Source organism: Gymnoscopelus microlampas (assembly GCF_963454915.1).
Source record: "Gymnoscopelus microlampas genome assembly, chromosome: 5".
NCBI classification, from domain to species: domain Eukaryota; kingdom Metazoa; phylum Chordata; class Actinopteri; order Myctophiformes; family Myctophidae; genus Gymnoscopelus; species Gymnoscopelus microlampas.
Genome location: NC_139942.1, coordinates 17158324 through 17170614, shown reverse-complemented (window position 1 = coordinate 17170614; position 12291 = coordinate 17158324). Strand labels below are relative to the sequence as shown.

At 41.6% G+C, this 12291-nt stretch overlaps 1 protein-coding gene across 1 annotated transcript in view; it reads right to left on the bottom strand.

The window, feature by feature from the left end:
• Nucleotides 1-2474: 2474 nt before the first annotated feature.
• Nucleotides 2475-12291, bottom strand: part of LOC311044963 (intelectin-1a-like) — a gene marked incomplete at its 5' end in the record, with an annotated part of 15886 nt that continues 6069 nt past the window's right edge. Inside the window, 6 exons of the mRNA XM_084056772.1 lie at nt 2475-2717; nt 2916-3019; nt 3607-3727; nt 3975-4133; nt 4743-4990; nt 8481-8557. Coding sequence (XP_083912898.1) covers nt 2565-2717; nt 2916-3019; nt 3607-3727; nt 3975-4133; nt 4743-4990; nt 8481-8557 — 862 coding nt within the window. The 3' untranslated portion in view covers nt 2475-2564. The remainder of the gene's footprint in view (nt 2718-2915; nt 3020-3606; nt 3728-3974; nt 4134-4742; nt 4991-8480; nt 8558-12291) is intronic.

Here is a 12291-nt window from a genome sequence, read left to right as displayed (position 1 = left end):
ATAAGGTTGATGGAAGTGTCCGTATATGGTACAGACAAAGTCTTGTAAATCCACAGAAATATCCGTTATAAGGTTGATGGAAGTGTCTGTAGTATAACGGACAATGTCCTGGCAGCAAATTACAAGCACTTTGTCCGTTTTTCGACGTTTTTTTTTTTTACAGTGTATGTTGGTGTCTCTCTTATGTTTAGTACATACCTTATATGAACATTTAGAAGAGCATTGTGGACTATAAAGAACTGTGTTAGATGAGGTTCAGGAAGCTGGTGCCCCGAATGGGCTGTTGGTCAGGCCAGGAGGCCTGGCTCTACCGATCTGTGTATGCTGTCTGCTCTGCTGAGATCTTTCTAATAAATAACTAAAACTTCACCTGTATGGAATATTATTATTAATATTGCTATAACATTACTGAGGACCAATTATTTATATGAAGACAGGTTGAAAATGGGTGAAGTCGTCCTTTAATATTCATTTTCAAAGGCTTTTCTTCTCCGCCACCATTTAACAGACTTTACCGTCTGTCATTACGTACTGGGTAAATGAAAAGTATTTGTTGGCTACTTAATGACTTCCAGTATGTTTTTTTTGTATTACATTTCTTTTGACATAAATAAAAAAATATGTATATTTAGATTGAATTCATCCATGGCACGTCTTGTTTCCTTTCTAAAATTAAACTATAATGTGTTGCTCAGTGGAGCACCATTGAACTTCCATAATAAAATTAAGGTTCAATATTTCAAAGAATATACACACTGTAAAAAAAACAAAAAAAAACAGACACACGCAGGGGCTAAAACATTATCTATGCCTTCAGCCTGCCAGAGGAAAAAAATAAAAATTAAATCCTATTAAATTGGATAGGAACTTGTCACAAAGACCATATTGTCATTACAAACCCACGTAGTGGGCACAGAGCTCCCCTGATTGGTCGAGAGATAGATATAGTTGTGGGGCACCAATGGAACCAGTAGGCAAATATGGGCCAGTTTTTTTTTACCAGAGCCATTTGTTTTTAAACTGCCCCTTGGAAGAGCAGGTTCCATACAGAGATTCCAGACTAATATCTATACGCAGTGATGTTAGTCTGGCCATGCCAGGCTACTACTTGGTAGGCTCTCTATAGGCTCTATTCACAACAGCCATATTATGAAGACATTCACAGGTGTTACCAATGATACTAATGAAGGCTCTGTTCTATTCTGGTCAAACAGAGTCAGGGGCTTCCAAATGGCCCCTTACAGGTGTGTAACTCTGAGTGTACAAATGGAACCAAATGGACCCTTATATGGAACCAAATGGACCCGTAAGGGTCCATTTGGTTCCATTTGTACACTCTCAGAGTTATGGGTGTCGTGGAAACCACTGTGCTAGACTAAATGGAACAGAGCCTTCATTAGTATCATTGGTAACACCTGTGAAGGAAGTGATAATATGGCTGCCTTGCATAGAGCCTATTGTGAGCTTGTAGAATAGGGACATGTGGTTAAATATGAAGGGTGGCTAGAGTTAACCATTCAAATATGCACAACACCTAACTTTGTACTATTCAAATTCTACTGTACTTGGTCCTCGCAAGTATAGTAATACACACACACACACACACACTCACACACACACACACACACACACACACACACACACACACACACACACACACACACCACTGAGTTCAGTAAAAGAAGAGGAATAAATAGTTCAAAAACAAGAGGGTGCCTCCTGTCCCTCCCTTAGCTAAAGAGTAGGCCTACTCACATGTTCAATATTGCAGCCAACACCTAACTTTGTACTATTACACAAGGAGAGAAATAATACAAACTAGAAAAAGTGCTCCTCGGAGCACAGGTCTCCGCCAGGTCAGGTACGTTATTCTGGCCTCCTGGTGGCGCTATAATAGGCCAATGTGAAAAGGGTGCCATTTATTCTTACTCTTTATTTATTTATTCTTATGAGGATGGAATATAGGAAATCGGACAGATCAGGGTTGATCACATGACTATAGAGATACTGTGTATCGATTTGCATGACGTTTGGTTAAAAACTGTAGGAGTAATGTAAAAAAATGGCTTTTACACAAATCGGCCTCCTGGTGGCGCTATAACAGGCCCATGTGAAAAATTTGAGGCAGAGGTTCTGAATTGGCATCCATGGAGTGTGTGTGCACAGTTTCGCAGCGACCGGGCCAACGGTGCCGGAGATTTGGTGGTAACACACGGACAGGACGGACGGACACACGGACGGACGGAGGGTAAAACATACTCTCTCGAATTAGACTTTTACTTAAAATGCAGGAATAGAATTTATTAAAGTTCATTTGCGATACAGTGTTTAGCAATGAATCAGATAAAAGATCGTAAATAATATAGAAGATATTATGAATTCAATATGATTACAATAATCAAATGAAATGTAATCAAATTGAAAAATCGACATCATAATTCATAAAATCTATCTACTTTTTTTTTTCGGTCGCAGAAAGCAAAGAGACCAGTAACCAGCAAGTAACATAATCTTGTGAATAGTTTAAAGCCAAAGGTCAGTGGTTGGAGGAACATGAAGGAACCTCAGCGATAGAAGATCAGCACGGCAGCCTCTGTAATTTGCTTGGATGCACTCCAACCCCTGTTGGTCCCATAGCCATCCCAGTCAAAGGAAGTGAAGTCACCGCACTGTCTAGGAGATCCCTCTGGGAAGTATCCTCCTCCACCAATGCAAAACTATAAACATGTAGAAATGCCACACGCACGCACACGCACGCACGCACGCACGCACACACACACACACACACACACACACACACACACACACCCACCCACCCACCCACCACTGAGTTCAGTAAAAGAAGAGGAATAAATGGTACAAAAACAAGAGGGTGCCTCCTGTCCCTCCCTTAGCTAGAGAGTAGGCCTACTCACATGTTCAATATTGCAGCCAATAGGCTTGGATCCAGAGCACAAGGCCAAGGCAGCACGTTCTGTATTGATAGCTCTGAAGGAGATGTAGCCTGGCGTCAAGTTACCTGAAGGAGAACACAATAAATACATACAACTTTGTATTAATATTATAGTACAGTATTATACTGCATAGAATAATATATTACACACATGATGTGTTTGTAGTAGTAGTAGTAGTAGTAGTAGTAGTAGTAGTAGTAGTAGTAGTAGTAGTAGTAGTAGTAGTAGTAGTAGTAGTAGTAGTAGTAGTAGTAGTAGTAGTAGTAGTAGTAGTAGTAGTAGTAGTAGTAGTAGTAGTAGTAGTAGTAGTAGTAGTAGTAGTAGTAGTAGTAGTAGATTGTTCTTGATTCTGATATGTGAGATATAACCAGGTGGCACACTTGAATAACTTGATATAACAGCACAGATTCTATAGGTCATTTTTTCATAATCTGTGGCTACTACTTGTATCTCCCTTCTGTCTCTTTCTCTCCCTATTGGATGTTTCTATATGTGGATATTTGTCTGATAAAGTTTTAAATAGGGGCGAAATGTTGTTCTAATTATAATGAAAGTGAAAAGTTTGTACTGTGCGGCAATGCGGCAATGTTTCTCAGCCATGTCAGCAATCAATCGCACACCATACTGCGTCCTAACATACTATAAAACGTACGTATTGCAGATGGCCCATAGAAGCTTCTTACGGTGTCATCATCCCCATAGTCGTATGTAATAGGGATGGATGGTCCATTGTCAGTTTTGCAATTCCCTGCAGCATATTTTACTGGGTATTGCTTAAGAATGGGAAGAAAAGGGATTAGAATAAGAATCAGATAAATAGTCATACACTGTTCTAGCCTAATTAGTAATGGTGTATAACATAAATACTGACGTTGCGAACAAAGGATAACATTTCTTATCTTAATCATACAATCAATAGTTATAAAAACAGGTTTTGAAGCGTCATTCTGATAGGAGCACTTCAGCTACAGTAGGCCTACATGCTGATGCAATTACAATGTGATATTCAGTTGATCTTACTTGGTAAAGGTTGAAGAGGTTCCCACCATACCCGTTCAAGAACTGATTGGTGGTGTGGTGTCGTAGGATAGCGGCGGTGCTCCAGTTGCTCACTGGAGTGATGTTGGGAACGTGCCACACTGCTACATCCCCTGCCTCGATGTCATAGTAGCCAGGATTCTGTCAAAGAAATATAATTGGCCGAACAAATACATGAAATGAATGAAATATTATACTATGTAGGCTATTATGTAGAACACAGAAGATACTGTAACATCTAAATTCAATGTAGTTGCTACAATGGTTAGAACGGCCGCTAACAAACCTACGCCCACTGCTTTGGAAACAAATCATTATCACCATCCTAATATGAAGGACCGCCCTAAGGATATTGGATAGCTTCTTTTTGAGTGGTGACAGCCACTCCTACACTTGACCGTGTGTGTGGGGGTCCGTCCGTCCGTCCGTCCGTCCGTTTGAGCACGGACTCAACAGCTGCAGCTGATTGCAACACAAGGATGCAACCAGTTACACTAATTCAAAGGCACCACTCTCTTCACACTGGGTGTGATTTTTTATTTTACTATAATTGTTTTCATTCAACGAGTTTTAGCAAAGAAAGCTGTTTGAATGACTCTAGTTGAGCGAAACATTTAGAGACTGGCATGCATAGGCCTATGTGTGTGTCTTCATGAGTAAGAAGCAATGCTCCCATTCTCTTCTTTCAACTGCACATCAGGCATTAATACTGAGATCATTGAGGATCAGTCAAAAAGCGACCTACTGTACCTTGAAATCATCAGAGGTAGCTCCCTCCGCTGTTCCGAATGCGTTTCTGTTGGCCCAGTTGCCATCACCGCCTGGCAGGTTGGCATTGCTGCCCTGCTGTGAGGTCCAGCGGTCACCCACTGTACATTTACCATTCATGTTGTTCTCATGGACACTCGCTACCAACGTCCAGCCACCGCCTGCAGTTGTCATGTCACAGAAAGTCTGATATTCCCCACCATCAGCAGTAGTAAGGCGGTAAATGCCATCTGAAGGGTAGAAGAGGAACAAACATGAGGCAAATAAAAGTCAACACAAAGTAGAAAAAAACACCAAATAGAAAGTGTCCTGAATGAATGAATCACCTCACCTTCAGTCACATTCAGTCCCTCTTTCATTTGTTTACAGCTTCGGGCCCCATGGATCACTCCTGAACAGGGAAAATCATATTGTGACTTTTCTTTTTCTCTCTCTCTCTCTCTCTCTCTCTCTCTCTCTCGAATTGCCTCGTTGGTGAACTGTGCTAACGGAGCCTTGCTCTGCAGAGCCTGGCCCCGTAAAAATCTGTCCATTGAGTCCAAAACACCGGTGTCTTTTCTATCTCTCACGTTCTATATGTTCTCCCTCTATGGTTATAGAAGAAGAAAATAAACTTTTAAAACACTTCCAGGTTAAACCGTCTCAGACATCTGATAATTAAATCTTCTTTGAAAAAAAACATTCTGTGGGTCTCGAAAGATTAGTAAAAATGCTCAAAAACACTGGCACTGTTCTGGCACTGGCACTGTTCAACACAACACTGTTCTGTAAAACTCTAGTGGTTTCCTGATAGATGGGTTTTACATTCAGCTCCCCTTATGGTCTCCTGATAGATGTTTTTACATTAACCTCCCCTTGTGGTCTCCTGATAGATGTTTTTACATCAACCTCCCCTTGTGGTCTCCTGATAGATGTTTTTACATTAACCTCCCCTTGTGGTCTCCTGATAGATGTTTTTACATTAACCTCCCCTTGTGGTCTCCTGATAGATGGTGTTTCAGGGCCAATTTTGAAAGAAAGCAGTGATTCACATCCTTCCTAATAGATGGTCTCAGGGCATTTCATATGTTGGTGGCGTAGTAGAGTAGTAGAATGAGAGTTTTCTCATGTTTGAACTAAATATGGGTTGTACCGAATCATGTTCGCTCCCTCTAGTGGCTGTGGGTGTCATTCACTTGTATTGTATTTTTACAATTATACAATACAATTACAAAAACACCCAAAATGAAAGAAACGAAAGAAAGATCGAGCAACTAGGCCCATGTTCTATTTCATGACTAAAAGTAGCTTACGATGTTACTCATCCATCTCATCATCATTTCCCCCAAGACCTAAAAGAGGCCTAAATACTCCCCCTGCAAAAAAGGAGCCGGTAATTATCGACCGGTGTCAATTTTGGGTTCTGTATCAAAAATCTTTGAGAAGGTAATTCATTTAATTAATGAATTAATAACTAAACAATTAATTCATTAATTAAAATGAATGAATAACTAAACAAGTACTTAAATAGGAACAATCTAATGTATAAACTTCAATCAGGTTTTAGAAAGTCGTACTCAACCGACACATTATTACGATTTTTAACAGAACAAATTAGGAAAGAGGTAGACAGTGGGAATCTCTGTGGAATGGTGCTGCTCGATCTACGGCGAGCGTTCGACACAGTGAACCACAATAGGTTACTGAGCAAGTTGGAGGCCCTGGGGGCAGACAGGGCAGCATGCAGGTGGTTTAAATCCTACCTGACGGGGCGTGAACCGAGGGTAGAGGTAAATGGAGTTGTGTCTGACCCTAACATCATGGAATGTGGAGTTCCTCAAGGAAGCATTCTAGGCCCAGCCCTGTTTTTAGTGTACGTGAATGATATGACAGACGCCTGTAAGTGTGATTTGTTCTTGTACGCTGATGATTCTGCTCTGCTCATGTCTCATAAGGAGCAAGCCACACTGGAGAGTTCCCTGAGTGAGGAATTGGCAAATGTTAATTCTTGGTTTATTCTATAACAAGTTATCTTTACACTCTGGGAAGACAGAATCAATTCAGTTTGGCTCCAAAATCTAATTAGGAAAGAGCCCTGAATTCAAGGTTAAATTAGATTCGGACTTCATAACAGCAAGATATTCAGTGAAATACCTGGGTATCCTGAAGGTCCCCATATTTTTAAAGACGTGTTTTACTCACTAGAGCCATTGTTGCAGATGTGAGCCATCCTAAAGGGTTCATTACTTACAAAGGAGCCACACAGTGGAACAATCTCGAAACCAGTGTCAAACTGACAACCAATCTGAGGTCTTTTAAGCAGCACACAAAAGCATTCCTAATAGAAAAGGTTCCCCTATAGAGGGTCAATAGTCTAGGGAAAGATAAGGGAGCACTTGTTTGCTTTGTGCTTTGTATTGTAATGTATTTTTAACCTTTTTTATAATTTTATATTTTTTGTATTGGAGAGAGAAACAAGGGTTGGTTATCGACGTTAACATATCACCATGTATTTTTTTTACTTATTGACTGTTAAATGTGAGAGGACCTCAATGGAAATAAGTCTCAGGACTTTCTTGTGTAATCCTCGAACTGCTGTAACCATGTGGTTTTGCTTTTTTTTTTAAATCAAATCAAATGAAATCAAATTAATAATCAAGCTGCCAAAAACACAGACCGAGTCGGGGGGGGGGGGGGGGGGTGTTTTACCTCATTCCAAGCCGGCAGCTGTAGCCTACTGCCCGGGGAGATTGAGCAGGACCACCTACTGCCCGGGGAGATTGAGCAGGACCACCCGCTCGGCGAGGTGTCACCTTCGACTCGGGACACGGGAGTGAATAGAACGCAGTGTGTTGACAGGGACTAGTTTTGTTTCCAAGCACATAGGCTACAACAACAGATATAAAATGTACACAGGGACCCCTCCAGTGTTAAGGTCCTTACACACCGGGCGACACCGGCGAAAATAGCGAATATACGCAAAATTCGGACTCGTTCCGAATAATTAAAAGACGCTTTTTCGCTTCGCTTTTTCGCTTTTTCGCTCCATGTACGGAGCCATTGACTTTATAAGGTTTTAAAAAAAAACGCATTATTCGCACGAAAAAATCGCCCCGGTGTGTAACAACCTTTAATCTACGGTGTTCATTTAATTTTGGGAGTGTAACCAAATGGACCCGATCGTTACATTTTGCTCTGTAAATTCATTCAAGTTATTGTTACTGGCTTGTAACTGGTTGTAACTGGTTGTTACTAGCCTGTAACTGGTTGCAACTGCTTGTAAGTTGTAACTGCTTGAAACTAGTTATAATTGCTTGAAACTAGTTGTAACTGCTTGTAAGTAATTGTAACTGCTTGTATCTAGTTGTAACTACTTGTAAGTAGACACAACTGTTGACACGTTTGACACAGTGAACCACCAGCTGCTCCTGGACACCCTTGCTGACCTTGGCAATGCTGGGACGGCATTAAAGTGGTTCTCCTCCTACCTGACTGGCCGTACCTATCAGGTTGCTTGGAAAAGGTTTGCCCTCCTGACAACAAGAGCTTCCTACGGCATGAACACTCAGGTATGCTTGGGTCCTGGGTATATGACGTATATGTCACGTCTGAGCTCAGCCATAGTAATTATAAGTAACTAGATTCTCACACAGCATTAATGCTGATGTAGTGGCCCATATGTGTGACCCTCTAGGTAATCTTAATGTAGGCTGTAAGACATTAAACACTGTCATCTCTTACCTTTCATTTCTTTCATCGAGTTCTCCACCTGGTCTTCAGTGGTACAGAGTCTGGTCTGGGGGCTCTGGTTGCAGCAGCTAAACGTAAATTCAGTCCTTAGTTAGGGCTTAAAAGAATAGTTCACCCAATAAATGACTTTATTTCCATCGTTTACATACCCGATGTTGTCTTTGACTCGCGCAAGAGTTTTAATTTGTAAAACATTCCCTAACGGTGAATCCAGAATCCAATTAACATTATCTCTGGGGTGATGCGATCAAGATGTATGAGTCTATTTTTTCTGATCCTACTCCAAGTGGCTATGACTGCCTTCCAAAGTTTGTGGGCCCTGGGTAGGCAACCCGGCCTGGCGGAGACCCGTGCTGTGAGGAGATTTTTTTTCTAGTTGGAATTTTTGGTTCTTTGCATCGTGTTGAATCACATCGCATCGAATCGTATCGCATTGTGTAGAATAAAATCGTCACCAAATTGAATTGCATCGAATGGGGATCATGGTTGTATCGTATCGGCATAGTGAATAGGGGGGAGAGAGGGGGGTGAAGGCTCTGTAGAGCACCCTGATTGGCTGTTTAGCTTGTTCGGTCAGACAGGCTACATAGAGTAGACCTCTCGTCTGCCTAAATAAACCAGAGACATTTACCCGTTGCACATTTGATACCATGTTCTCAATCTCGACTCTCAATTCCTATACCACTCGAACTCCAAAGCACAGCAGTAGGCTACGATAGCGCAGAAATGCTCTGTGTTTATGTTTTTGTCGGAGCTGAGTGTTGCCACAACTTGACAGATTCTGTGAGTGAAACAAGCGACGAGGTCTATGAAAACAAGCCCAAATTAATGAGTCCCTTAAATAGCTATTTTCAAAAAGAATTATTGAAAGCAAGGCTAAATAAGCATCTACACCTCAGAAACAAGCCCAAACAAAAGCAACCAGCAACTATGAATATTTACAAGCGACTTACAGGAAAACAAGCCCAAAGTCGCTTATAGTAAGCAGACCTGGCAACACTGGCAAGATCTTGCAGGCCAGTGCTTCCAGGGGCCTGTTTCACGAAGGCAGAATTAAATTATCCTGGATTTAAGACAAATCCAGGGGCCTATTACACGAAAGGTGAATTAAATAAGCCTGGGCTTAAGTCAAATCCAGGTTTGAAAAAGTCTGGTCTGTACAGCCTGGTTTATTCCGTTCCATGAACGCCAAGCCAGGCTGAAAAGGAGCGACTTTGTCGAGCTAAATATATACAATTTATATATATAGTCCTATGTAGTCCATAAATATATAATTCTGTTAGGCTTAAACGTGAGGAGTTTAAGTGAATATCGCCTACTTAATCTACAATGCTATTGTATGCGCCTTGCATGCAATGTTGAGATTACATGGAATCCATCTATGTATATCTGCAGTGCCATCCACGGGAGTAACAGGGGTCCCCGGGGGGTCGCCGTTACCCGCGGCAGTAACGGGGGGGGGGTCCCCGCTGCGGTGACGGGGGTCGCAGTTACCCGCGGCAGTAACGGGGGGTCCCCGTTGCGGTGACGGGGTTCTTTTTATGAAACTCGGCCATATGATAGATGGTCATGAAAAACGATCAAGAAATAAATCTCACAATCTTTCGTCAAAAGGTGGCGCTATAGCACTCAGTTGAAAACGCCAACTTTGAACAGGTACAACTCATGCCCTGTTTGACCTACAGCCATGAAACTTCGATGCACACATGCGTCTCCTCATGCCTAACAACTTTCACTGTTTGACTTTTGACCTCTGACCTTTAGATCTCCCACCATTTCGAATTATATGAAAAGCAGTAAAAAGCAGTTAAAACCTATCTCCTCCTGGGATTTTTGAGTAATCTGCACGAAACGTTTTACACATGAACTTTGGACCTATGCCGACCAAACGGTGCAAGCGGATTTTTTCTAAGTGAAAAAATTAAGCTTTAATGAGCCAATGAAAATTGCAGTTTTATGACAATTATTCATCTGCCCCTAACACATACATGCAGACTTACCATTCTTTGAAACTTTGCAGAAATGTAAAGGGCCATTCCAAATATCACTGAAACCAATCTTACTCCAATTGGTCAAACGGGGGCGCTAGGTTTGTCTGTTGGTCCAATAGCTTCCTGCTTAAGTGTATGTCTCACAACCTCAAGGTCACAGGTTCAAGCCTCACTTGGTGCAGACTTCATCTAAGTTTCTCTCTCTCTCTTCAATCTATTCCGTTTCCATGTCTTTCTCTTCAATCTATTCCGTTTCCATGTCTTTCTCTTCAATCTATTCCGTTTCCATGTCTCTCTCTCTGTCTCTTCAATCTATTCCGTCTCTCTCTCTCTCTCTCTCTCTCTCTCTCTCTCTCTCTCTCTCTCTCTCTCTCTCTCTCTCTCTCTCTCTCTCACACCATTCATCAGTGTGCTCTCTTTTTTCAGAGGTTTGTCTGTTGGTCCAATAGCTTCCCGCTTAAGTGTATGTCTCACAACCTCAAGGTCACAGGTTCAAGCCTCACTTGGTGCAGACTTCATCTAAGTTGCATTTCACACAACATGACTATCAATGAATACATCTGCAATTGTTAAAGATAACATGAAATACTTAATTGAGTGTTTTTTACATACTTCATTGTGAAAATAGCTGATCTACAATCTCACAACTTTTCAGATAGCAATGAGAGTATGTTTTTTCAACGTATAACATACTTCATTGTGAAAATAGCCGATGTACAATCTGACAACTTTTAATGGTTTGTGAGCCTGTAGATCGGCTACTTTCACTAGTTTTGGTTCTGAGGAGATGTACAATTTCTTCATTGGTAAATGGTTTGTGATCGAGTGATCTTAGTGTTAGGGAAACAGGGGCTTGGGTCATGACAGAAGGCAAGAGTTTGTGATCCTCAACAGACAATATCAGCCTGGACAAAGCTATAGCACTATAGGTAGTGTTGCAGCTACCTAAGAGTGCCTCACGACCGCAAGGTTGCCGGTTCAAGCCTCACTTGATGCAGACTCATTTAAGTTGAATTGCAAAAAACATGACAAAATATATTCCGTTTCCATGGCTCTCTCTCTTCAATCTATTCCGTTTCCATGTCTTTTCTCTTCAATCTATTCCGTTTCCATCTCTCTCTCTCTCTCTCTCTCTCTCTCTCTCTGAGGGGCGGCCATAGCTGAGTGGTTAGTGAGCCCAATTGCTCACAGGCCCTCATTGGAAACAAGACCGCAAGGACTTTCATGAACTGACCTGTTAAAGGAATAATCATTTCTCTCTCCTGGCCCCGTATTATCGCTGCTTGCAGCTATATTATCTTATTGTATTTATTTCATTTTATTTGAATGCAGGGTCATTAAAATGAGTCCATATACAAACATAGGTGTCCAATTAAATGTGGAAAAAGTCATTTGTTTAAGATTGGAGTCATTGGACTAAAAGCTATTTCCCAAAACTTGAAGAACAATAGCCTCGCGTGGCCAGACAATATCACACGACACACTGCGTGGATATTAGTCTGGTCCCTATCAACGATAGATTTTTTTCCAAGGGGCGGTTACAAAAAGATCCAAATAAGGTGATAAGCCCGCCCACATTTGGATACTGGGCCCTGATTGGTCCCTCACAACTTCGGAGGGAGAGAAATGAAATCTCTATTGAGGGGGGCCAGACCTAATCTGCCGAGGGCTAAAGTGCGATGCAATTTTGCAAAGGCAGATTCGTCTGGAACCAGGCTAGAAGAACAAGGCAATGGATTAATAAAGCTTGGCTGTTAGCCTGCTCCTGACCAGAACTTGAACTTAGTGTGAGTCTAACTAAGATAAGTTTG